Source organism: Caretta caretta, chromosome 11 (assembly GCF_965140235.1).
Source record: "Caretta caretta isolate rCarCar2 chromosome 11, rCarCar1.hap1, whole genome shotgun sequence".
Classification (NCBI taxonomy): domain Eukaryota; kingdom Metazoa; phylum Chordata; order Testudines; family Cheloniidae; genus Caretta; species Caretta caretta.
Genome location: NC_134216.1, coordinates 3174326 through 3199911, shown reverse-complemented (window position 1 = coordinate 3199911; position 25586 = coordinate 3174326). Strand labels below are relative to the sequence as shown.

The 25586-nt window shown below is 58.6% G+C and overlaps 1 protein-coding gene across 12 annotated transcripts in view; it reads right to left on the bottom strand.

Moving 5' to 3' along the window:
- The window catches only part of TNS1 (tensin 1), a 288617-nt gene that overhangs the window by 128029 nt on the left and 135002 nt on the right, over window positions 1-25586 (bottom strand). For all 12 annotated transcript variants that reach the window (XM_075117712.1, XM_075117713.1, XM_075117715.1 and 9 more), the window contains 4 exons: window positions 14333-14374; window positions 6207-6256; window positions 4377-4548; window positions 1349-1399 (listed from right to left, as the gene is read on the bottom strand). In XM_075117712.1, the coding sequence (XP_074973813.1) occupies window positions 1349-1399; window positions 4377-4548; window positions 6207-6256; window positions 14333-14374 (315 nt within the window). The remainder of the gene's footprint in view (window positions 1-1348; window positions 1400-4376; window positions 4549-6206; window positions 6257-14332; window positions 14375-25586) is intronic.

Below are 25586 nucleotides of genomic sequence, written 5' to 3'. Positions count from 1 at the left end.
CCAGCCCCCGTAAGGCGCGGGGCAGGGTCTCTCCCAAGGGCAGGGCTGGGGGCTCTGCCTCCCGCTCGGCCCAGTGAGTAGGGACAGCCCACGGCCTCGGCTGCGCGCTCGGACTGACCACAAAGGGAGCCAATCTGAGGCAGCGATCTGGGTGGGCAGGCGGGGTACAAGGGATGTGCAGCATCCCTCCAGCCACTGACTCAACTGGCACAAGCCCTGGACCACTAAAGCAGGAGGTGAAAGGGGCCGGAGCCCACCCCCGAGCCCCGGCCCACCCGACTTTCCCCTCCTCCTTGGTGCTACCCAGCTGCAGAGACCCAGGGGACTCCTGGCCCTGTGCTGGTTTCTTTGCTCCCAGGAGACAGCCCCCGCGCCTATCCATTCCCGCTGCCCCGGTGCTACCCACCTGGCACACCGAGGGGGCTTGCAGCGCTCCGGCTGTCTCCCCGGGAACGGAGCTGGGGGACAGGCTGAAAGATCCCGGCGCACGCCTGGCTCCCAGTCCTCGCACAGCCCGTGCGGCCGCCAGAGGCAGCGGGAGCAGGATGGGATTGGCGGACAAAGAAAACACATCCGCGGGGCGAAGGAACACTCAGCCAGTGGGGGATCCAAAGGGCTGGCAGCAGCCCTGTCCCGGCGCGGACGCTCTCGCCGCTGGCGGGTCCTCACGGGAGTCCCCTTTCCCGGCTAAGCCCCCCACCCACTCTGGGGCTCTGGCGTCCAGGCCCCACTCTGATCTCAGCCAGAATCACTCCACCAGCTTCCAAAGAGTCGCTGGGATCAGGGCCGGCCCCATCGCAGCTGGCAGCCCCCGGGCGTGGCTGGGGAGTGACAAAATGGCTCTGAGGCCGGCCCCCAGAGCCCAGACACCACAGAGAATTGCACCCGCGACGGCGCGGGCTCGGCTGGGCTGCCAGGAGAGGCCGGTCCTTGCCAGGGCTCAGGGATTCCTGGGCACTTCTGCAGCCCCAGACACACCCGCGGGGGCGCCAGTGACCTGGGGTTCGTCACTGCCAGTCCCCCCCTTCGGTTCTGGGGCTGGGGGAAGAGAGCTGTCTGGGCACCACAAAGGGGCAGGTCTCACCTCCCCTCCGCCCCAGGGCCTCCCCTGCCCTGAAGGACCCCCTGTGGGGCTCAGAGGGGTGCTCCATTTCCATGACGCTTGGCCTCTCCACCGGGGCTGTCCGGGAGGGGGCTCTGGAGACGTGGCCCACTGGGCGCTGGGCTGGGACCCGCCAAACTCACTGCTTCCGGGTGGGAACACACCTGCCTTGTGACCCGCCCCGACTCCGGCTCCTCCTGGGCCTTTTGTCCCCTCCCCCAGCCCACAATAGTGCCCGGAGCTTACCTTGGAGTGCAGCTTGCTGATGTCGTGTCTGCGCTCGGACAGATTGAAAAGCTTGGGAGAGAAGGAGAGGAAAGAGTTAGGAGAAGAGCAACGGTGGAGCAAAGACGGCCCCAAACCCAGGGACGGTGCCCCTGGGCCACACTGCACAGACCCGGCCCCAGGGACAGAGTGCAGCGCCCCTGGGCCACAACACACAGCCCCAGCCCCAGGGACAGCGTGCAACAGCCCTGGGCCACCCCACACAGACCCAAACCCAGCCCCAGGGACAGCGTGCAACAGCCCTGGGCCACCCCGCACAGACCCAGCCCCAGCCCCAGGGACAACGTGCAGCATCCCCGGCCACCCCACACAGACCCGGCCCCAGCCCCAGGGACAGCGTGCAGCGCCCCTGGGCCACAACACACAGACCCAGACCCAGCCCCAGGGACAGCGTGCAACAGCCCTGGGCCACCCCGCACAGACCCGGCCCCAGCCCCAGGGACAGCGTGCAACAGCCCTGGGCCACCCCGCACAGACCCGGCCCCAGCCCCAGGGACAGCGTGCAACAGCCCTGGGCCACCCCACACAGACCCGGTCCCAGCCCCAGGGACAGCGTGCAACAGCCCTGGGCCACCCTGCACAGACCTGGTCCCAGTCCCAGGGACAGCGTGCAACAGCCCTGGGCCACCTCGCACAGACCCGGTCCCAGCCCCAGACATTTGGCAGGGGCTAGGGGAAGAAGGATGGAGTCACAGCAGCAAGATCTTGCAGCTCTTCGGCTCAGAGCAGGGTGGGATAACGCAGGGCCGGAAGGCAAGGCAGGGAGCTGGGCTCTGGTGCAGCGGAGAAGGGGCAGCCAGGGGGATTTCGTCGGTGCCCCGGGATACTCAGGAGACCCGTGCTGCCCCCCTGAACCAGCAGCACTGAGCTGCTGGAGCCCCGCTCATTACTGGGGCTGGGAGCAGGACTCCGCACCCATATCACTGCACCCTCAGGGACAAAACTCTCCCCCAACAGCCTGCAGGGCCAGTACAGCCCCCTCGTGCTCCCTGCGCGCCAGGTGGGGACCCCGGGGCTGGGCCTGTCCCGCAGCAGAGCCGTGGCTGTGGGGGAGTCTCCGCGAGGCTGCTAGCCACCGGCCCCCTGGAGCGCAGCAAAGCGGCCGCGAGCGTTATGGCTGCCTTGCCCGGGGCGTCACACAGCCGGTGATGTGACCCAGGCGAAAGCAGGGCCAGATGCCCGGAGCTACAGGGAATCTCTGCTCCTGTGTCAGAGAGGAGGTGGGGACCCATGCCTGGCTCCAGGGTCTCTCTGTGGGGCGGGCAGAGGCGGACAGGCACCTGTTGCAGCCTAAAGTCACGACCCTGAGTGACTACCGCAAGAATGACGGAGCAGCCAGATGGCTGGGTGCAATGCCACCGCCGGCGTGACCCAGGAGATCCGATTAGATCTGGGCGTCTCAACCAGAGCTCAGACGAGAGCCTGGAGTCAGAGCCCCGGGGGGATGGGAGGGGGAGGCTCACAAACAGGTGATGTGATAGTCTGGCAAAATGGGAGGCGTGTCCCAGTTGGACGGGAGCAGGATCCTCCTATGAGAGAAGGCCGAGGCCCCCTGGACTGGATGATCAGAAAGCTCAGTTTTCACAATGGAAAGAGGCAAATAGCGGGGTCCCCCGAGGATCTGCACTGGGACCTGTGCTGCTCCACATACTCATAAATGATCTGGGAAAGGGGGACAAGAGTGAGGCGGCAAAGTTGGCAGATGATACAAAATTACTCAAGATAGGGAAGTCCAAAGCAGACTGCGAAGAGTTACAAAGGGATCTCATGAAACTGACTGGCCGGGCAACAGAACGGCAGATGAAATTCAGTGCTGGTAAATGCAAACGAACGCACGTTGGAAAACAGAGTCCCAACTATACATATAAATGATGGGGTCTAAATTAGCTGTTACCGCCCAAGAGAGATCTTGGAGTCACTGTGGAGAGTTCTCTGAAAACATCCACTCAGTGTGCAGCAGCCGTCACAAAAGCAAACTGAATGTTAGGAACCATTAGCAAAGGGATAGAGAATAAGACAGAAAATATCAAAATGCCACTCTCTAAATCCCTGGTTCGCCCACACCGTGAATGCTGCCTGCAGTTCTGGTTGCCCCATCTCAAAAAAGATGCATTCAAATTGGAAAAGGTGGGGTTTGGAAGGGCAACAAAAATGACTGGGGGGATGGAGCAGCTTCCATGTGAGGAGCGATTTAAAGGACCAGGACTGTTCAGCTTGGAAAAGAGACAACGAAGGGGGGGAGATGAGGGAGGTCCATAAAACCATGAGGGGTGCGGAGAAAGTGACTCGGACAGCGTTATGTACCCCTTCACAGAACACAAGAACCAGGGGTCACCCAATGAAATTAACAGGTTTTAAACAATCATAAGGAAGTATTTCTTCATACAACGCACAGACAACCTGTGGAACTCCTTGCCAGGGGATGTTGTGAAGGCCAAAAACATAACTGGGTTAAAAAAAAATGAGATAAGTTCATGGAGGACAGGCCCATCAGTGGCTAGTAGCCAAGATGGTCAGGGACACAACCCCATGCTCCAGGTGTCCCTAAACCTCTGACTGTCAGACACTGGGACTGGATGACAGGGGATGGCTCACTCGCTAATTGCCCTGTTCTGTTCACTCCCTCTGAAGCACCTGGCACCGGCAACTATCAGAGACAGGATCCTGGCTAGATGGACCATTGGTCTGATGCAGAATGGCCATTCTTATATTCTTAATGGACCTTCGTGACCATGAATGTATCGATCTCGGAATCTGGGCTTCCACTTCACACCCTCCTGAGATTCCCGAGTCCCTGTCTGGCTCTGGAACATGATGCCAGGACCTTCCCCATGCTGCGGGGAGGTGGATGGCTTGGCAATCCCAGGAATTGAGGATCCCCACCCCTACAGCTTCCTCTCCCACAGTCAGTTCCACACCCTTCCCAACATCCCTCCCCAGGCCCTCCAACTGGCCACCCACAGACGGGGAGCGAGGCGGTGACTCTTACCAGGTAGCTATCTCCATGCTTGGACTTGAGCATCTGGGCCACCTCCCTGAGGTTGCTGCGGAAGTTCTGCTCCTCGGCCGAGCTGGGGTACGAGACAGCGATGATCCGCTCGGTGATGTACACCAGGTCCAGCTCGCAGCTGTCCTCTGTGGTCTGGGCCATGCTCACGCTCCTGGGCCAACAAGAAGCAGCCAACTCAGGTCCCAGCAGGGCGCTACAGGCCTGCGGGGCAAAGGTCTAGAGATCTGGAACCCAAACAAGGTGGCATTCCTGCAGCACCCTCCTTCACCAGACGACTGCAAAGCATGTTGCAAGCTGTAGGTCATTAAGACCCGTGAGCTAATTATTATCATCCCCGATCCACAGATGGGCAGGGCAAGGTATGGACATGGAGAGGTCAAGGGGCTCGAGCGAGGACACGTCGAGACTCCCATGGCAGCTCTAGCCATGGAGTTCAGGTGTGGGGGCTGCCCCGGCCCTACTCTAGCCACCAGCTGCCTTGGCGCAGAGACGGGGCCAATTGCCGTGCCAGCCTCTGCACCCAGCCGTGTGCTCTTGGTGCAGCTCATGGCTCTGGGTTCAGCTGTCCAAATGGCCACTGACCATAGCAGGAAGCAGCAGGACCAGCCCGGCTCCTGGAAACCGTGTCCAGAGCTAACCCTCCCAAAGACCCAGCCCGACACCGGTGGGGAGTTAGTAGCAAGCACCCTACAAGGCCCCACAGGTCAAGAGATCCTTCCTGTGCTCACCCAGGCCCCATCTTGTCCGGCCCATCCCCATCTCCAAGTGCCATTCGTTACATACTCCTATCGTTGCCTCTTGGCAACCAGTTCCATATCTCCGGGAGCTTATCTCGGTTACAAAAAATAATCCATTAAGTCCAAGTGAAGCCTGGCTGGAACGCACTCCACGGGCCTCTCTCGCTCCTGGCATCCGACCACGGGCCAAGCAAACATACTGTGGGGTCCTAGATAAGCCTGAGGGAGAGAGCTGCCAAGGCAGCCTATGCCAGCCTGGGGGAGCAATGCTCTGCCCTGCAAGGATGCAGAGGTCACACCTTGACAAGGGCGTGCAGTGTTTCTAAGCAGGGGGTGAGAGTTGGAGACCACAGGAATCCCGAGGAGATAGAGGAGATGAAGAAAGGGGTACCTGAAGTATGGGTGAGCCCACAAGGACTCCAGAAATGGGCCCTACCCTGCCCGGCACTGAGCATCCCTCCTTCCCACTGCCTTCACTGGAAGCTGAAGGAGCTGAGCGCACTACAGGACAGGGGCTGAAGAACACAGTGGGGAGACACCAAGATGGGGATCAGCCTGGAGCATTCAAAGGAAGGGAGTGGGGACTGGCCTTAGTCTTGCTGGGAAAATTCTGGTCCCCCTCCTGCAGCTCAGTCCCACAGGAACCATTCGAAGGGGAGAGCGCCCCATCCTGGGATATCCCCCTAGGCAGCACAGCGCCCCCTAGCACCCTGCGAGAGCTCTGGTCAATTACCAACTTGTGGAGGTGCAATCAGCTAATGAACCACCAGCACAAGGGGAAGAAATTCTTCGCTATACCCTAGGCTGGCACCTGGTTATAACCTCAGACTTCAGGCTTCCACGCTGCCATGGTCACAAACCACAGCACCAGCCATCGGCAGGAGGCCCCAAGAGGAGGCCGAGTTCCAGATTCTGATTTTAAACACAAGACTGAGTAGATCGAACAGTAACAAACCCTGTCTACACTGATCTCACACTGCTGGGGAGAGAATGAGGCCAGGGCAGCTCTCCTCACCGGGGGAGAAATCTCTGCCCATGGCATGGTGCTGGGGGGCAATCACAGGGGTTGTACCTGGAAGGTCTGCCTCGTGGCTGGGCACTTTTGGAGGATTTTGTGGATTCCTAAAGAAAAGAGAGAGAAAAGCAAAGTTACCATCGTGGGGGTTCATCAGAGAGGGAAACAGACAGCAGGGCTCACAGCTCGGGGAACAGTGTCTCCGACCACGCAGATCTCAGAGCTAACGCCTGCCTCCCCATCCCGGTAACAAATCACAAGCAGCCGGGCTAGTCGGGTCTTGAAAATTCAGAGGTTTTGTCTTTTTGTTCAGTTTAGGGTGGGAAACAATTTCAAAGTCTCCAAAATTTACCCAGGTCAGGAAAACCTGTCCTCTGTTTGTCAGCCCTTTCCTGTACTCTGTACACTTCACCTCTGCTTCTCCACCTTCCCTCCCACCCTATAAAGTACCCCACCCCTCCCCAAACTCCTGATCCCTCTCTTACCCCTCCACAGCGCAGCCCCAACCCCCTCCCACTCCCTATCCACACAGCACCCCCAGCCAGCCTGGGAGTGCGTCCCTTGCTCCTGCTGCAAATCACAGAAGATTAGGGTTGGAAGAGACCTCAGGAGGTCATCGAGTCCAACCCTCTGCTCAAAGCAGGACCAACCCCAACTAAATCATCCCAGCCAGGGCTTTGTCAAGCCGGGCCTTAAAAACCTCTAAGGATGGAGATTCCACCACCTCCCTAGGTAACGCATTCCAGTGCTTCACCACCCTCCCAGTGAAATAGAGTTTCCTAATATCCAACCTAGACCTCCCCCACTGCGACTTGCGACCATTACTCCTTTTTCTGTCATCTGCCACCACTGAGAACAGTCTAGATCCATCCTCTTTGGAACCTCCCTTCAGGTATCATAGAATCTCAGGGTTGGAAGGGACCACAGGAGGTCATCTAGTCCAACCCCCTGCTCAAAGCAGGACCAATCCCCAATTTTTGCCCCAGATCCCTAAATGGCCCCCTCAAGGATTGAACTCACAACCCTGGATTTAGCACGCCAATGCTCAAACCCCTGAGCTATCCCTCCCCCCCAAGGCTGCTATCAAATCCCCCCTTACTCTTCTCTTCTGCAGACTAAACAAGCCCAGTTCCCTCGTCCTCTCCTCGTAAGTCATGTGCTCCAGCCCCCTAATCATTTTCGTTGCCTTCCGCTGGACTCTCTCCAGTTTGTCCACATCCTTTCTGTAGTGGGGGGCCCAAAACTGGATGCAAGACTCCAGATGTGGCCTCACCAGTGCCCAAGAGAGGGGAATAATCACTTCCCTCGATCTGCTGGCAACGCTCCTACTAACGCAGCCCAATATGCCATTGGCCTTCTTGGCAACAAATCTGCTCCAGCCAAGCTGCATTCTCTCTTCTGGTCAGCGCTGAGGGAGGCCACATGGGGGAAAGAGATTGCTGAGCCTTTCCAGCCATGGGACCTTGCCCTAGCACATCCTTTCCCCAGGTCATCGCTATAGGAAACTTACCCATGCTAGCGCCTCCTGCAGGCCAACAACCCGCCCCCAAACAGCCGTTGGCAGGTGCCTTGTATCTAAGATCCAGCTGGCTTCCAAAGGGTTAAGTCCATCTCTCAGAGCCCTACGGTTATCATGTATGGGCCAGATGAGAGCAAGGGGCATTGAAAACCTCCCCTCTTTTTTTCCTGATCTATTTCCAAGTGAAACTCAGATGGATCGATTAATGTCATGAGTTTCTCTGGTCTCAGCCACGCCAGTTGCACAGAACTGTCTGTGCGTGTGCTCCCGGCCCCTGTGCTGTACCGGAAGGGGGGCTGGTCTCCACCAAGCAGAGGCCAGGTCTATACCACCAGCAGGACACATTTGCTACCTAACAAGCCAGGCTGCCTGAGCAGCCAGCATTTGCCTTGGCTTGGCTCATCAGAGGAAATGTTTGAGTTCTCAAAGCAGGAAGCGTCTATTTACACACGATCCCCAGCCTCAAGAATCTCATCCACAGCCGGTTTGTTGGGTGACTTCATGACCTCAGCTGAAAAACAGAGTGGGGCTTCCAAAACCCCTCTGTGCATTCACACCTCATTCGTTTTAGGATCTCCAGCCATCAGCGACAAGTCGTTTAAATGCTCATCTTACTTGAGTAGTAAAATCTGACCTCACGGAGGGCCCCACAACGCTGAGCAAACCGCAGACCAGTTCCTTGGCTGGATCCTTCTCGGAGCTATGCCAGGGGACACCAGCTGAGGCTCCAGCCCTAGAGAGCCAAGAGTCGCTACACCCCCTGCGGAAATGCAGCTGCCTCTGGGGTGGAGCGTGGCAGCTGTTTAAAAAAATGCCCGGCATACAACGGCTTAGGACACTAAATGACAATGAATCCTGTACCAGGGTGAAACTGCAGGAGGAGTTTGGGCTCCTGCCGGCACATTCGTTCAGTACTGACTGAGAGAAGAGCGCCACCTACTGGGAGTCCCCAAGAGGACACGCAGCGGGAAGCCCTTGTTAGGTCTGGTCAAGGAGCCATCCTTATTCCACACACTGGACAGGCCGGGCTTTAGGACCCACCTAGGACAGTTTTTAGCGGGGGTTCCTGCTTGGCTGCACACACGCACACCCAGCTGGGAGATTTTCAGGAGGATCTGCCCCTTTAAAGGCACCCCTCAGCCACCCCACATCCCCAGGGCCACCGCAATGGAAAATATAATCCTAAACGAGAGCAAAGGAGACCCGTCATGCTCGCTGCAAATCACCTCTGCAATGGTTTGATCAGTTGTCATTGAGGAATGGAGGGCTCATTCCCCCACGGGGCCTGTACGCTGTGGAGGGGTTTTCCAGAGGACTCTTGTGTTTGGCCGAAGACATCCAGGGCAGTTTTACCATGGGCTTCAGGGGCAGCGAACATCACGGCCACGATCTCCTTCTTCGGCTCCCGGTTGTGGGAAAGTTACCTTTCAAGGTGAGCCAGACCGGTCAAGCCAGCGCAGCAAAAGGCCCTCAGTGTTCTCCGTGAGCCCGTTCTGCTCCCGATCCTTCTGTCTAAGGACCCGCCGTGAGTGACAGCCGAGAGCTCCACCTTTCTCCGCGAGAAATGCCTTTTTCACACAGACTGACAGCCAAGCCCAGGCTCGCTAATCCTGAGCCCGCCGCCCCACGCGCCCAAGGAGTTTGCATCCATTCTCGGATGTGGCTCCTGACATCTCAGCCTCTGGGAGCTTGCTGCGGAAATCAGCGATGAGGCCGAGCTGCGGAGAAAAAGCCACTCGCTGGGCTTCCTCCGAGTCCAAACTCATCGCCTTAGGTTGGGTCTACACTGCAGCTGCCTGCGAGCCTCCCAGGCAGGGGAGACAGCTCCTGCCAGCAGGGCTGGAGCCGGCGTGCTGAAAGTAGCAGTGTGGCTGTTTGCAGCTTGGGCTGGAGCTCAGGCCCACCCGACTCCCTGTGTCCGCGCTTGGGTGGCTAGACCGAGGCTCCACCAGAGCCGCTACCTCCACACTGCTAGCTCAGATCCCGCTAGCAAGGGTCGTCCGACTGCTGGCTGCAGTGTGGACGGGACTCACTGCAGCGCGTGGCCGTCAGGCGGACATTGCTGGGTGGACGCTGGGATTCCACCACGTGACGGCCTGCTTGAATGCTGCAGTGAACCCAGAAGGGGGCTGGGCATGGACCTGGATTTCGGCACGGCCTCCTGCAGGGCACGAGGGGGCTGAGCAGACACCGGGCGGTCCTACCTCCCAAACACCTGGCTCGCTCCCCGTCGGGGACGTCCACACGGCAAAGAAAAACCCGCAGCACCGAGCCTCTGGGTCCGTCAGCACTGCGGCTTTGTCTTCGCAGTGTGGGCATCCCCTTTGAGGCTTCTGATGGTGACCCCTGCCCCCCCTCCTCCTCTGCCCAAAAACAGACAGACAGTGAGAGCAACACCACGCTTCCAGAAGCAGAGAGGCACTGGACTGCAGGCTTCCGGGGTGCCTGGAGCAACGACTGGCCTTTGCCCTCCTGCCCCAGGCTGTCCTCAGGGCAGCAGGGGTCAGTATATCGGGCACGATCGGACAGACAAAGCCCCCTGCACCGGGGAATCACACTCATGCCGGGATCCTTGCCCACGCCGCCCAGTGGCCTCCAGCACGGGACGCGCACCACGCCAGTTCCCCTCCAGCATGTGCAGTTCGCTCCCGTGGCCCATCTCAGTCCCTGCTGCTCCCAGCTGGCATGAGGGCATCCTAGGAGCCCAAGCAGGAATCAGCGAGGGGTGCAAATGGACCCAGGAGCCAGGAGCACCAGTCCACAGTGCTAACCGCCGGACCACACCCCCCCCGCGGGGCTAGAACCGACGTGCCTCTGAGATCGGGCCAGGCTGGGCACGTTCGGAGAGAGGAATCACATGGCCTCGAAGCAGGTCAGCAGCAGCCTTTGCCTGCTGCCCGCTCTGTACCCTTCCATTAAGGAAATGAGACCGGACAGCCCCCGGGAAATCTCTTGCGCTGATGGCCAGGGCCTGTCAGAGCATCTCCCGCTCCATCGCCACAGTGATGTACACCCCCTGGCCCTCCTACTCCATCTTTCACCACTGGGGAGGCGACAAGCCCATTTCCAACCCCATCTTGGGGTGCGTAAACCCCAGGGCAAAGCCGAGCAGCGTGGACCCGCAGCCCTCTCTCCCCTCCCACCACCGCCTCGGCCCCTTCCCCCCTTGGCCCACGGATTTACCTTGGACCAGGTGAAGCTCCTGCTAATCCGCCTCCAAGGCATGGCCGCTCCTCTGCCCCGAGACCTTCCCAAGCAATCCCCCCACCGGGGCAGCGAATCCGAGCTGCAGCCCACTGCAGAGCTAGGTCACTGCGGTGGGGTTACTGGAAGGGTGTGAGGCTGGAACAGGCCCCGCGCTCAGTCATTCTGCCTCTAGGTCTGAGCTCCCCCGTCCCCTCCACTCCGCGGCTCACCACAAGCGCGCTCCTGGTCCGTTCGCTCAGGGAACCGCCCCCGCCCCACTCCTCCGGCCCCCTCCCGCCCAGCAGAAGAATCAGGCAGCTATCAGCTGATAGCAATAAGAACAGGCCAGGCTAATGTTATTAAGGGCTTCTGATGAGCAGCAGCCAGGATCCGAGCTGCAGGGAGGGAGAAGCTACAAAAGATCCCTTCTCGTGCAACAGGCTGGGGCGATCCCTGCCTCGCGGGGCTGGCTCCACATGAGTGAGACCGGACCCCATCCACTGCCCATTTACCTAGCGTAGCGCTGAGCAAATAGCGCAGGCATGGCCAGACGGGCGCGGACCCTCGGCTCCATCTGGCTCACGGTCCCGTCTCTGACCAGAGCAGCCCCAGGGGGAGAAGAACATGGCAGTAGCAGACGGGGCAGGATCTGCCCCCACAGTAGGTCCTGGTTTGCATGAGGTTTAATAGCCTTTCTGCACTCGTTGTGAGAACTCGGGCTAGTCCTGATAGCCAGTTAAATGTCCAGGCCTCGTGTGTTACACAGAACACCCAGCGGGGCCTCTCTATTTTCCAGACACTTTCTCCTCCAACACCTTCCTGGGGGTGTAGCTCCCCCGATTCTGGTCTCGGGTCCAACTTGTAACGATTGCCAGCACTCCCAGCAACCGAACCGGTGTCCAGTCTCTTGCAGGTTTGCTGGCAGAAGAGAGTTTTCAGGGGGCCGGGGGAAATCTGGGGGGGCAAATGTCTTCGTGCTGGTGTGACAAACCAGCCTCTGGCCCAAAGCTACTGCTCTGGTCTCCCATAATGCCTTGCCCCGGGCATCCCTTTGTCCAGACAGATCTGCTCAGCGTGCCAGGCGCTGCCAGATGACCTGGCCTCGCCAGCGCCTTGCTCTCCATGAAGACCGTGAAATGCCAGCTCCTCCCCTGGAGGCTGCCATGGGTGTGCTGGGTGGGGACCCCGGGGGGAGAGGAGTCACGCCTGTTTCACTTCACTTCTAAGGGAAGAGCAGGCAAGTGAAGCGGCAAATGAGCCGCCAAAGCAGGAGCGGAGGTTTTGGGGGGCTGCAGCCAACCGCCACCCCCCTGACACCAATCTGCACCGGCTCCTGGCACTCCCTGCAAAATAGACTTTTCATGTAAATTGCAACGAACACAGTGGCTCCGGCAGACCTCTGTCCAAGTCACACTCCCCCCCCAACCCTCCCCCACCCCACTCCCAAGAGGGGGGCATGGCTGGATTGCCCTGCAGAAGTGCTCTGCCTAGCTGCAGAGCCAGAAGGCGAGGCAATAAATCGGTATTAAGGTGCACTGACAGCACAGGGCAGGGGAAGCCTGCGCTGAACCTGCCTGCTAAAGTCAGGCGAAAATGATGTAACAACAGCCCCTCGCTCTAACACCGTGCTTTTCATCAGTCGCTCTCAAAGCACCTTTACAAAGGAGGTCTCGTCAGCCCCATCTGACACAGGGGGCGACACAGTCCCACGGGCGGGCGACTGTATTGCAATGACCTTTTCTTGTACTGATTAACTGAGAAATGGTCAGGCTGGCCATGATTCATGGGATTAAACGGTGCCACCAGCTGCGATTCACAGACGGCTCCCCCTGCTCCCCTGCCGCAGACCCCTGAAGGGAGAGGGGAGCCGTGCCCAAATCTGACTGGGAAGCAAAGATCCAAAAGACAGATCGGGCAGCAGGTCTGGCAATTAACGAAGCTCCAGGCCGTTTGCATTACGCTAGCCACGCCCCCGCATATTTACTGTAGCAGGGGTGGAAAGGGAGCGCAGGGAAGCGCTGGGTCCTGGCAGGATAATTCTCCTGAAACCGATAACGCATCCAAGTTCTAATACCCAATAAATACACTCTGATCGGCAACGGCTCCAGCAAACTAGCCACATACGCGCCCTTAACCAGGGAGACCGGCCTTGTGGCAGGGACTCGGGAACTCAGGGTTCAGTTCCCAGCTCTGACACCAACTTTCTGTTTGACCTTGGCCATGTCACTTTGCCTCCACTGCCCATCTGTGAAACGGGGCCAGTCAACCTTCTCTGGTCTCGTTAGCCTGGAAGATCTTTGGGGCAGAGGCTTTTACCCTGTGCCTGGGCAGTGCCTGGCACTATGGGGCCTCTGGGTGCTACTGAAACCCCACCCCTTGGCAGCTTCTGCTCCCGCTAACAATGCCCCCTATGGAACGGCGGTGCGGATCAGATGCGAATTTCAACTGCACAGCCCTGGGCGTTGCTGCTGCCTTGTGGCCACAAACAGCACTTAAACCTATTGTCAGACGCCCGCAAGGATGTTTACAGCTGCTCACGTAATGGAAAAAAACCCGATGCCAACAAAGGGCCGCTTTGCTGCTGCAGACAGAAGCCTCGTTCAGTTTAATTCCACATGATTTAGCTCGCTAGTTAATTTGTTTGGGCTGGATGGTTAGGCCCACAGCCGCGGAGCCAGGCTCCAACGCTCTCTCGTCTGGGGAGATGGGGGTACGGGCTCGTGGTGCTGGGAGAACCGCAAAAGATTGGATGGGTCTCTTTGGAGAAGACTTCAATAGCAGCATATGCAAGGTGGTCATCTCACAGGAGATTTCTCATGCTGGCCTGACTCCATGACACCTCCTGCGTGGGTCCTCAGACCGTCCACTGCCCCTCCCCGCTGGCCCCCAGGATGCAGCGGGAATTAAAATTAAGAGGGACAACGTTTTATCAGCCCTTTCTCGGCTCTGCAGAAATGCTCCCAGACGCGTTCCAGCTCCGTGAGAAAGCTGAAATCCGCTCTCTGGTTTCCAAAGCCAGTTGGCCCGGCCACGGTGCTTGCAGCACGGCCGTTCAGCTCAATTCACAGCAGGCGTGCAACCCGCGGCTTATTCGAGGGGACAGTTTCTGATTTCAGCTCGGGAAGAAGACCTCAAATCTAGCATGTCATGTACCAGCTGCAACATTTGCAGGTCATGTATTGTCGTCCTCTAGTGGCACTTCCCAGTATAGTACTTCTCAGGACAGGAAATGGCTCAATGGACATGCTCCTGAGCAGGAAGCGGGCCAAATCTCAAGGCCTCCATCTTCCCTTGCTAACAAAATAAGTCCCTCATGGGGGCAACACACCACAACGGGTGTCGTTAAACTGACACAGGGAGAAGAGTGGGAGTCCCTTCACGAGAATACCAACAGAGACTCGGTTGTCTCGGACTCCGGACCCCGCCCTTCGGCCCGAACCCTGGCATCGATACGAACGTGCCAGGGCATGTCACTTACTGTGGCGTCTACATGCTTGGTGGTGCTCTCCCCGTTGGATGGCTGTGGAAAGAGAGAGAGAGGAGACGGTTAAGGCTCCGCCCACAGCAAAAGGGCCTCTGATTTTTCCGCATTTCCCAGGAGCGGCTAAGCTGTCCCGCTCCCTTCCCTGCTCAGGGCTGGAAGGAAAGCATCAAAGGCCAGCAATCCCTGGAAACCTGGCCACGGCTCTATATGGATGGGATGGGATTTCACAGAGCAGCGGCTACGCTCCGAGCTGCGGGCGTAAATTCCAGCTCAAGGAGACGTACGCACGCCAGCTCTGATCGTGCTAGCATGCTAAAAATAGCAGAGGGGCTGTGGTGGGAGGGGCTAGCCACCTGAGTCTGTGTCCGTGTCTCGCATGAGACCATCCTCAGGGCAGCTTGCCCTGGACACCACCGTGGCTATCCTCTGTTTAAAGCGTAGCGCGGGTGTGTCTCCTACAGCAGGAAGTCCCACCCCCCGCTCGAAGGGTCGCCGTGCCCGAGAGTTAAGGCTCACGGTCCCCGCTCCACAAAGAACGCCAACGCCACGCATTCGCAAAGCACGAGTTGGGCCCCGATCTCGCAAGGTTGCCTTCAAAATCCTGAGATGGCTAAAAATGGTGGATGCTTTTTTCCCCGCGGTCTGGTGGCAGAGCTCTCAGCTCACGCTCAGGTCACGTTTACAAGCTTGTCTCAACCACGAGGTCCAGAAAACTGACTTTAAAAAAGAAAAGAAAAAGGGAGCGCAGAGAGTCTCTCTGACGCCAGCGACCGGGGTCTTGCGAGGCCGTGCCAACAATCATAAAAGCTGGCCATGCTGATTTCAGCACCTGCTCCGCCCTCAACGAGCGATGGGGCGTCGGCATGTTCTGAACGTTAAACACCTGCTTCCATCACGGGTGCTGGCTTTTATATTTTCCCCCGATGGGTGCTCCACCCCCACTCTGCCCCGAGGGCCCACCCCCACTCTGCCCCTACCCCTGAGGCCCCGCCCTCGCTGTGCCCCTCCCCAAGGCTCCGCCCTTACGCCGCCTCTTCCTGCCCCTGCTCCGCCCCTCCCCCAAGGCCCCCCAACCACCTGCTGCTCGCCCCTCTCCCCCCTCCCCAAGTGGCTCCAGCAGCCACCCAACAGCTGATTGGTGGCCAAGCTGAACAGCTGCGCCTGGTGGGTGCTGAGCACCCCTTAATTTTTTCTCCATGGGTGCTTGAGCCGCGGAGCACCCACAGAGTCAGCGCCCATGCTTGGCGGCATAGTGATTGATCAGCTCTAGCCGGAAACAACGAGTTCACATTATTTACAGCAGGTAACTTGTATTCCCTGACAGAAAGGTTAGTAGGTGAATAAAACCTCATGGAATTGCCCCAAACCAGTGTTAACTGAGACAATGTGCACATATGGAAATTCGGGGGGGGGGGGGGGGGGGAATCCATATTTGGTCAGCAACGCTCTCGTTGTAAAACGCTGTGAACTTTCACAGTGTCCACTTCTCCTTTTATTGCAGAGAGATTTTACCAGGTCTGACAGCTGCCAGTGTGAAGAGATAAAGGAGTGAAAACTAACAGGTAGATAAGAAGATAATTAAGAAACCGAGCCTGGTCTTGGAGATGGGTTTGTATATGTCCTGGCCAGGGTCTGAATGGGAAAGAGTACCCCGTATATGCCACAGGACAGGGACCGGTTATTTTATAGAGTGGCCCTATATAAACACACACTAACAAAAGAAGAGTCACTTTTCTGCCGCGAAGCCCTCGCTGGGGGTATCACAATTGGCTGCCCCACTGGACTAGGGCTGGGGTTATTTACACCTCCGTGCTGGGCTTTTCCACGCTCACATGTGGGGCTGGCTCGGTGCAAGAAGCTCTGCTTCCAAACAGCCCCCAGTGGAGAAAGCCAATTCCTCGCGGGCTCCTTGCATGGAACAGTGTTCGGCCTGCCAGGCCTAATGCCATTCGCGAATCCAAGCTCTGAACCCGAGAAACGAGGGAGCTGAGCGCAATGCTCCCATCGCTTAGAAAACCTCCCGGATCTGCTCCCGCGCTCCCAGCTGCCCGCCGGCCCTGTGAAGAACCGATGTAAATAAGGACAACCAGCGGGGGAGAACTCCCCATCTTACTCACGATCCTCAGACCCCACCCATGCCCTCTGCTGCCCACTGGCTCCCTGCTGTTGGGACGGTCATGTGGCCATGCTGAATGAAGGGTGTGAGCATAACTTGACATGACTTAAACATGGCTGAAGGGCTGCAGAGGATCCTGGGAGCAGGGTCCCTTTAAGCGGAAGCAGATTTGATGAAGAACTGGCAAAATCCACGTGCACGATCGATATTGAATCTACTGTTCGGCAACCACGGGCTCATGCGACGTGAACATCACAGGTATAAAGTTCCAGCATGGAGCAGAGGTTGACCTGGTTATAGCGACCTGCCAGCAGGAACCTCAGGCAGAGAGACCGAGTGAATGATTGATGAGTGAGTAAACGTCCGGTGATCTTCCTTTGGTTCCACTCCCCCAGCCCCTTCTAAAACAGGAATTAGGTAAAATCAGTAGCCACACGCCCACTGGGCATGCTTTTAAGACAAGGGACTCCTTTGAGGAAGAAGAGTACAAAAATCGAGCAAAGTGCATTACTGTGGTTGGTGACGCTTGAAGAAAGCAACGCTGCTAGACAGAGTGGCCAAAACTCTGCTCCATGGGCTGGAGTAGGACTGTGACCAGAGCGGGTCTGGCCTCGAGGGAATCCGAGACAGAGCAGAGGGCTGGGAAGAACAGACCAGGAGGGAAGAAATTGGTAACCACCATCTCTGTTTGCCAAGCAGGAACTGCGTGAGGCTAGCACAGGGCCTGTTTGTGAAAGAGAGACTTGTTCAGAGGAATGTATCGCTCTTAATGTCTAACATAGGAGTTATGTGCTTAATATAACCCTTTACCGCTCGTGTAACTCCTTCTCACTAAACGGCTGTGTATTGCAGATAATTACTGTGGACCTTTTTCACTGGGATGGCAGAAATCTGCTGCACCGGGAGCCAGGAAAGATCCCTTTCAGGGGTAGTAGAGCCCACTGGTCCCTCCACACGCACACAGATCCTAAACCCTGCACACACGGCGAAACACCGCGCCCACAAACATTTGCACAGACGCACAACAATTTGCACAGAAGACATTTTTTGCGCACACGGCCTGCCAAAAATGAGAGGGAGCGTTGGTAGCGCCCCCTGTTGTCAACACCTGCCACCAGCCCCGGCCTGCCACGGTTTAACTCTTCTGCTGCCAGTTTCCTCATGAAGAGGTTTTGCTAGGAACACACAGACAAGCACCACCACAGGGTGTGTATTGGTCCCTGCAGCTTGGAGCATCATTCGGTTACCTGAAGCCTCCCAGCCTCGCATCCCTTCACACTCTACCCCAGGAACGGCCCGAGGAAAGGACGGTTATTTACCAGCACGGAGCTGGCCAAGTGCTGTGCCACAGAGCCACCCAGCAAGAGCGTGGCATGCTCTGCCTGGCAAACCCCAGGCCCATTCTAGGAACCTGGCACAGCAAGGTTCTGGGGGCCCTCAACCGAGGTTCTGGCTGGAGGATCTGAGACCCAGCTGGGACTGGCCCTAAATCAGTTCATGCCGAGGATCGTGCATGGCCACCGACCGCTCCACACAGGACACTATGGACTGGTGGTTCACACCCTGCTTGGATCTTCTGCCTAATGAGTCAAGGCTCCAAAGCAGCAGGGAGGGAGGCCGGTCAGCATGGATCTGGGAAGGCAACACATCCAGGGAGCTTCAGCAGTGTTCCCCCTTCCAGCCGGCTCCAGGAAAGCAAGCAGCAAAACGATTCCCCGTCCACCCCCTTTGCTCCCCGAGAGGTGGCTCAGAGTGGGCAACCCAGCAGGAGCAGCCTCCAGTACCCGGCGTCTGACGCGGCTCCAAGCATCAAGAGAGCGGCACTGAGCACCGGTGCGAACCGATAGCCGCGTAGCCATCTGACAAGTCTCTGAGATCAAGACGCAGGCAAGACGCGGAGGCAGACAGGGCTGTGGAAGGATGGATGGAATCCTAACCCAACCAGGAACAAGCTCCTGGAGACGTAACACCACCCCATCTCCTGCAAACTTGACAATGGAGGAGGGGCCGCGGGGTCCTGCCTTCTGGTTGCTGAATTCCAGCTAGGACGGCAAATTGTAGGGGAAGGTGATAGTGAAGTCACTCTGCTCTTGGGTTAAGCGGGATCTCTCATTCTGGCTGTTTCCAGGGTCAATTCCCAGGAGGCACGAGGGCTGGGGGGACAAACGCAACAGCCACTTAAGGAACCGTTTCTGAACAGGGTACGCGAAAAGAGAGACTTCCAGCAGCAAAGCAGCCACGGCCTCCTGGCGCAGCTCCACCAGGGAGAAGCCAAGCCCCCTCGGTGAGCAGGAATCCTGCGAGGAGAGGAACTGGGCAAACCTGAGCCACCGCATTCCTGCTAGGAGACGGAGCAGCAAAACCGTTCCCCTTCTGCACAGAATATCCCCCGACAGGTGGCTCACGAGACCTGCCTCATCTCGTCAGAGCAGCCACGCTCCTGCCTGAGGGCGGTCTCCAGACACAAGCTGCTGGGGAAAGGGCGGGGGCCGTCTTTCTGGGGGAGTACTGTATCCAGCCCCCCACGCTGGCCAATGGGACTCTGTCAGTTTCCACCAGCATCTTTGCCATGCCTGTGTGCGGCTTCACGAGAGGATCCCTATGAGGCCTCTCTCCTGCTGCTAGCTATTGTAAAGTTTGATTTGTGCCCATCCCCATGGCATCTAGGCTCTTGGCAGCGGTAACATGGAGGTCTCGGGGCAGGAGAGGGAAGCGACGGTGATTTAACCAAGGATCGATGAGCTTGTCTGAGTGAAGTTGTGATAGTTCTCGCAGATCCCCCAGAGCTGTGATCCCCAGCCCTGAGCTTTCAGCTGTTGCTGTTGGTTACAGATCTCCTAGGCCACATTACCCATCAACTACGGACCTCATTCTGAGCAGGGCTCAGCACCCCGGCTCCCATGGAAATCGGAGCTCAGTACTTTTCCGGATCAAGTCCATTTGGCCCAAGGCCTTCGTGGCTGTCTCTAGCTCAGGCTTCTCTCAGCTCAGTGGACACAGGTGAGCTAAAAAGGGCAGGCCGGGGCCTCCAGACCACTGTGCCCGGGGGCCAGGGCCAATCGGAGAGGGTGGCACCTCCACGGACGGCGAGCGTTACTGATGGCCCCGGCCTATCCAGGCAGAGGTGCATGCGGGGGAAGCCCATTTTGGCAGGGAGTCCCGCGTGGAGACCCTGGTCTATTTCTGCATTGTTAGTGATGGGAGATGCCTTTGGAGCCACCTCGTTCATTTGCCTGCGATGGGGCAGGTATTTACAAGGTGGGCTGTGTCCCAAATCCGCCCTACCCGCCACTCCCCACACAGCCCCCTGCTCCAGCCCCGGCTCTAGCCATGAACTGGCTCCACCAAACACAGGACTCCCCGTCTCGTTTCAGGCATGCGCTGGGCCTGCAAGCCAGCCTGGGCCATAATCTCCAGACTGGGCTGGGCTCCTCACACCCCCATCAGCTTCCTCCTGACACTGCACTAACGGTCCCAAACGGACAAGACTGTGTGTTTTTCTCCAGATAAGTATCCTGGAGCGGGCTGGCAAGCTTCCTCTGGGACCGGCGGGCTCCTTGCAGCGTTCACAGCATGGATGTGCCATGGAGAGATTAAACCCCAGGCTGTGATAACAGCAGCTGGATCAATGCGAGACACATCACGGTGCACTGGTGGGGGAAGCGCAGAAGATAATTGCTTGGAAAGATTTGGCGTGAAATGAGCACGGTGCCTCTTCGCTTGCTTCCCATCAGGCGGGGGTCCTTGTGATTAAGCCGGGCAGGCAGAGCTGAGAGGATGGATGGTCCAATGGTGAGCTTAGCACTTGGAAGACCACAGTTCAAATCCCTGCTCCGCCACAAATGCTCTCTGGGACCCCTGATAAGTCACTTCAGTCCAGAGCCACAAAGGTCTTAGGCCCCTGAATTCGCTCCTCCGGCCCCTCAGCCTGAACATCTTTGTGGATCCGAGCCTGAGTCGCTCCATGCCTCAGTTTCCCCTCTGTACAATGTGGGAGAATAGCCCTGCCCTGCTTCACAAGGGAAGCGGGGAGAGGTGTGAGCAGACAGCCACCACAGATTGGGAAGTGCTCAGAGAAGACAGTCATGGGGGCCAGGGAAGTACCTGCGAGAGATCACCCCCAAAGGAGAACGTAGGTACGTCCGGCCTGGCCTGAGAAGATGCAGGGGAGCGTGCTGCCCCGGGGGTGCCTGCTCCGTGCACACACAGGAGATGTCAAGCCAAGATTTGCAAGCGAGACAAGCGATTCCGAGGGCCCCCCGGGGGCCCGTGTGGCAGGAGGCAGCTGTTTAGTCCTTTCCGGGCGTCAGGCCGAAAATCACTCAGCGCTTGTTAATACTGGCCTGCAGGACTGTCACCCCGACGCCTCCTGGCTGACAGCAAGACGCCCGCACAGAAAGCCCGACCCTGGGACACAGGGGCTGGAAAAGAGAGGACAGAGCAGACCCTGCCAAAACGCTGCACACGCTTCTCCGTACGGGGACAGGAGGAGAGCACATGGGACAGATGTTATCACATTGCTTAACGTACAACGAGAAGGTGCGTCAGGGCTACGGTGCACATGCAAAATCAACTGATCCATTCACACGCACACGCAAAGCTAACTGATACCCTCTCACGCGCTTCCAGGCCCCTGCGCATCCACCCCCAGGTACCCTCACACCCACACCCACCCCCCGGTCACTCTCGCCCCCGCCCCAGGCACCCACCCCAGTCACCTGCTCACCCACTTCTGGGGCCCCTCGCATCCACCCCTGGGCACCCACTCCCAGTCACCTGCTCACCCGCTCCTGGGCACCTTCTCTCGCCCCTGCCCTCGGGTACCCTCTCAACCCACACTCCCCCTCCCCGGGCACCCTCTCTCCCACTTCTGCTCCAATGGACACTCTCACCCACGCATACTCACCTGCTCCCGTGAACGTACTCACCCACTCCCATGCACGCTCACGCATCTCACACTTAGCCACACCCACGCACACTCCCTCGTGCACACTGCCCTTCCCCATGCGCGCCCAGCCAGACTCTCTTCCTCTCCCTCCTTTGCACTGTCAGATGCAAGTCAGAAATCGGCCTGTCTGCTGCTCCAGGGGCCTGAGCCAAGCCTTCAGAGCAGGCCCCAGCCCCCTCGATCCTGCTTCGAGCCCCTCCACAGCGGCCTTTCTGCAATCTCCCCTCCAGCTGGGCCTTTGCAATGGGCTCTCTCTGCAGCCCCCACTGGCCACCTTCCTTCCCGAGTGAAGCACGAGCCCTGGCTTTTCGCACGGATGGTGTTTCCAATTAATTCCGGATTGATTTATGTAGCCCGTTTTCCCATGGTAATTTCCTCCCATTGCCTGTAACCACATCACCAAGGCCTGGATCTGGGATTCAGGGGAAAGATACTCCAGGCTCCCCAGGGGGCTGGCTTCCAGCTGGTACATCTTGGGCTTAAAACTCAACCACGAACAAGCAGACGCACTGGGAGGCCGCCCTCAGCCACGCCCCCTGCCAACACTAGGGGGCAGCACATCAGTCAGGAGATGGGGTGGGCACCTGGCCTCTCGGGGCTCAATGATACCCCTTGGGGAGGAGATCAGGGACGTGGTGAAACATCCCGTCCCTCGCGTCCTAGGTCGAGGTCTGTGGAGGAGACTCAATCCTGTCCTGCACTGTGCCCATCACCGGGGTATCTGGGGCGAGGCGGGAGCTCCTGCCAGCTGCTACAGCAGGGAGGGCCCCCTCCTCGCCCCTGTGGCTTGGACCACCTGCGGCACCAGCTGACCGTCCGCGACGCAGAGGGAGGAGCCAAGCCTGGCCCGGCAGGGGAAGGACCAAGCCCACCCCCCATCTGTCACTGCTCCCAGCCCCCCCCCCAGTTCGCGTCCCGGGATGGAGTCACTCACAGGCACCTGTTTCACAGGGGGCACCCGAGGTGGCATGATGGCCGCGCCAGGGAAAGCCCTGGAGAGTTGAGCCCGGCTGTGCCCCGGGAGATCCCAGGACAGGCAGCGCCCTCGGGCTCCTCCTAAACCCCAGACCCGCCCGCCGAGACCACCCGAGTGACTAGGGCTGGGGGAAGGGACCTCATTGGTTTATGGCAAGTGCATGGCAGCCTCGGGGGTCCGTTCCAAGCACAGGGGGTAACCCCGCCCCACCCAGCACAGCCAGCAAAGAGCAACCACGTACTACGATAACAGTACACAAAGACCAACACTCAGGAGCAACCCTACAATAACAAACTTGTGTACAAAGTCCCATCCCTGCAACAACCAATCGCTGTTGGCAGATCTCAGAATAGCAGCCGTGTTAGTCTGTATCTGCAAAAAGAACAGGAGGACTTGTGGCACCTTAGAGACTAACCAATTGATTTGAGCATAAGCTTTCGTGAGCTACAGCTCACTTCATTGGCAGATCAGCATGCATAAGCCACCCTACAATAATAAAACCAGCGAGCACGCCCTGGTGCCCACAAGGAACCCTACAATAACAAACCTAGCCCAGCCCTCCACTGACAAAGCCCAGCCCGCCACTCACAAGTAACCCTACAATAACAAAGCAGTGAGACATTTCAACAGACGCCTGCCGCAGCTTTCGGAGCGGAGCAGAGAGAAGATCTTGTTGACAAGAGAAGCCAGCGCCTCGGCCCCGAGGACACACACGGCTCACAGTTCAGATGAAACAACATGGGCTGTTTCACAGGACAGCTGTTTTAGCAATTCCCTGTTCCTCTTCTATCAGCGGAGACCTGCTGGGAATTGTTCCTGTTTGTTGCTCTGGCGAAGAAATCCCTGCAGCCTGTCAGCTTAATTGTTTCTGACTTACATTAAGATTTCCAGGGAAAACAAGGGGTGAAAATAATCATCTTCCTCAATCTAAACAGCATCAGAGAAAAGAAAACGAGCCCCGGGCACATCTGCTAGAGCGATCTCCCCGGGTGGGAAGAAAACGCCCCAGGCTCTGAAGGAAAACAGAGCCCAGCCTTTGCACGGGGCTCTGCTCAGTTCTGGATCTTTGACTGCGTGTCCCCCTCCCGGGCCATCAGTGGCACATGGTGGTGGCTACCCGTCCAGAGGAGGGCAGGTGGGGAACGGACCGGCCTCTACGCCTGCCTCTAATTGACTCGAGCTGCCCTCCTGAGAGTCACAGCGCTGCCCTTGAAGGGTGGAGTGGGCCCAGCCACATGCGCCCTCCCTGCTGCAGGCTGCGCCGGTCCGTTTTGCAGTCGCATCGGGAGAGGATTTCATTGGCGTGGTCAAGGGGGCCCTCCCAACTCTGCTGATTTTCTTGAGATAGTCGATGTCCTTAAAGCCCCAGCTCCCGGAGTCATGGGACTGGAGGAGACTCTCAGCTTGCATTTCCAAACAAACAAATTCCTGCCCGCCCCATGCGGGATGGCAGAGAAAAACTTGAAAACAAGAAACGAGGGGCCCCCAAAACGCTCAGAAACAGAAGGCAAAGATCCCCCCAGGCCTTAATTTTTTTAAATTTTAAATTTTTTAAAAATCTCGAGATTTTTAAGCGACTCTTGTGATTTGGCAGGGCACCGGGCGGGGCTGCTCCAGGGCTTCTGGCTGCTTGGGACTGGCGCCGACAGCTCTCTGGGCACTTTGCCGGCTGCTGGCAGGGCAGGACCTGCTCAGAAACTCAGCGGCAACGGCTCATGCTCGTGTTCTGCTGTTTGCCGGGAGGTGCCCAGCACTGGCCTCACACAGACAGCAGCAGCCTCCTGCCTCCACGCCAGCTGTGGGGCTGAGCCCCCACCTCACACTATGGTCTAGAGCAGAGGTCCCCAAACTGTGGGGCGCACCGTCCCGGGGAGGCACAGAGGACCGTTCCGGGGCGGGGGGAGGGGCATGGCTGGGGCCCAGGCCAGCCCCCATGGGGGGCAGGGGGGAAGCGCTGCCCAGATCTGCTCCTGGCCACGGCCCCAGCTGCTCACCCCACAACCAAGGCTCCGCTCCTGGCCCAAGCTGCCAAGCCCGCACCCAGGGCCCTGCTTCAGGCTCCATGCCCAGGGGCCCTAGATGCCGGCTCCACCCCAAGCTGTGGCCCCAGCCTTGGCCCCCTTACCCCTGTCTGCCTCCCACCGGGGGCGGCAGCCCCACTCCCAGCCCTGCGCCCTGGCTACCAGTCCTGCCCCCAGCCTTGATCCCATTACCCCGTCCACGTTTCCCCCGCCCCCCCGCCACTCCCCACCGGAGCCACAACCCCGCTCACGGCCTGTGGGGGTTGGGGGGGCTGGACAGGGGTAAGGGGGGGCACGACCCTGAAAAGTTTGGGGACCACTGGTCTGGAGAGGGGTATAAATCTCTGAGCTCTGCTGCTGTGGGGCAGACATCCTGGCTACGGCACCGGCAACCCGCTGTCCTCTACTGACTGGGATCAGACCCACTCTTGGGCCCCTGTCGCCCGCCGGCAGCTGGAGGCCTGCCGAAGAAACTGGGCTCAGACTAACTCCGTCAGTGCAGGACCAGGGCCGCCCAGCTCAGCACCCCACATCCACACCGGGCAGGACCCAGCCTCTAGGAAAGCCCGGCTGGTTCTCTGGGCAGGGAAAAGCCTGCCCTGGGCACAGCGGGGGAGTTCTCGCTGGCTTCTTACATTAACCGCCGAGATGTCAAAATAACCGTTCAGTGGCACGGTGCCCAAGCAACCCCCTTATCTCCAAGCTGCAAGGCTCCAACACAGCACATGTCCTGCTTGCGGCTGGGCGGGCAGGGGGGCAAGCTCAGAGGGATGGCCCACAGGTTCGAAGAGCCCAGACAAGGCAAAAAGCCAAGGCCCCGCTTCCGCTCAGCTCTTCGTGCCAATTAAAGTCCCTTTGAACACGGCCCGTGCACCAGTGCCCGGCTGGATCGGGGCCCCGGGCTGCCCCTCAGTGCCCTGAGCCGCTCCCTAGGGATTCGGTTGTCAATCAGGCAAAGGGAAGACACAGCGCCGGCCCCACGTCGCTTCTCGAATGCCCTGCTCTGTGACTGCCCACAAACCCGCGCTAGGAATTCACCATGGCAGCGTGCAGAGACAAAGGGCTTGCCAGGCTGTCCTGCAGACGGAGGGCCAGGCTAAGGGTCATCATCCGAGTCGGAATTTCCCCCCCGGGTCAGCTCAGGAGCGGGGCTGGCGGGGACATGGTTCATCAACTGGGATCGTCTG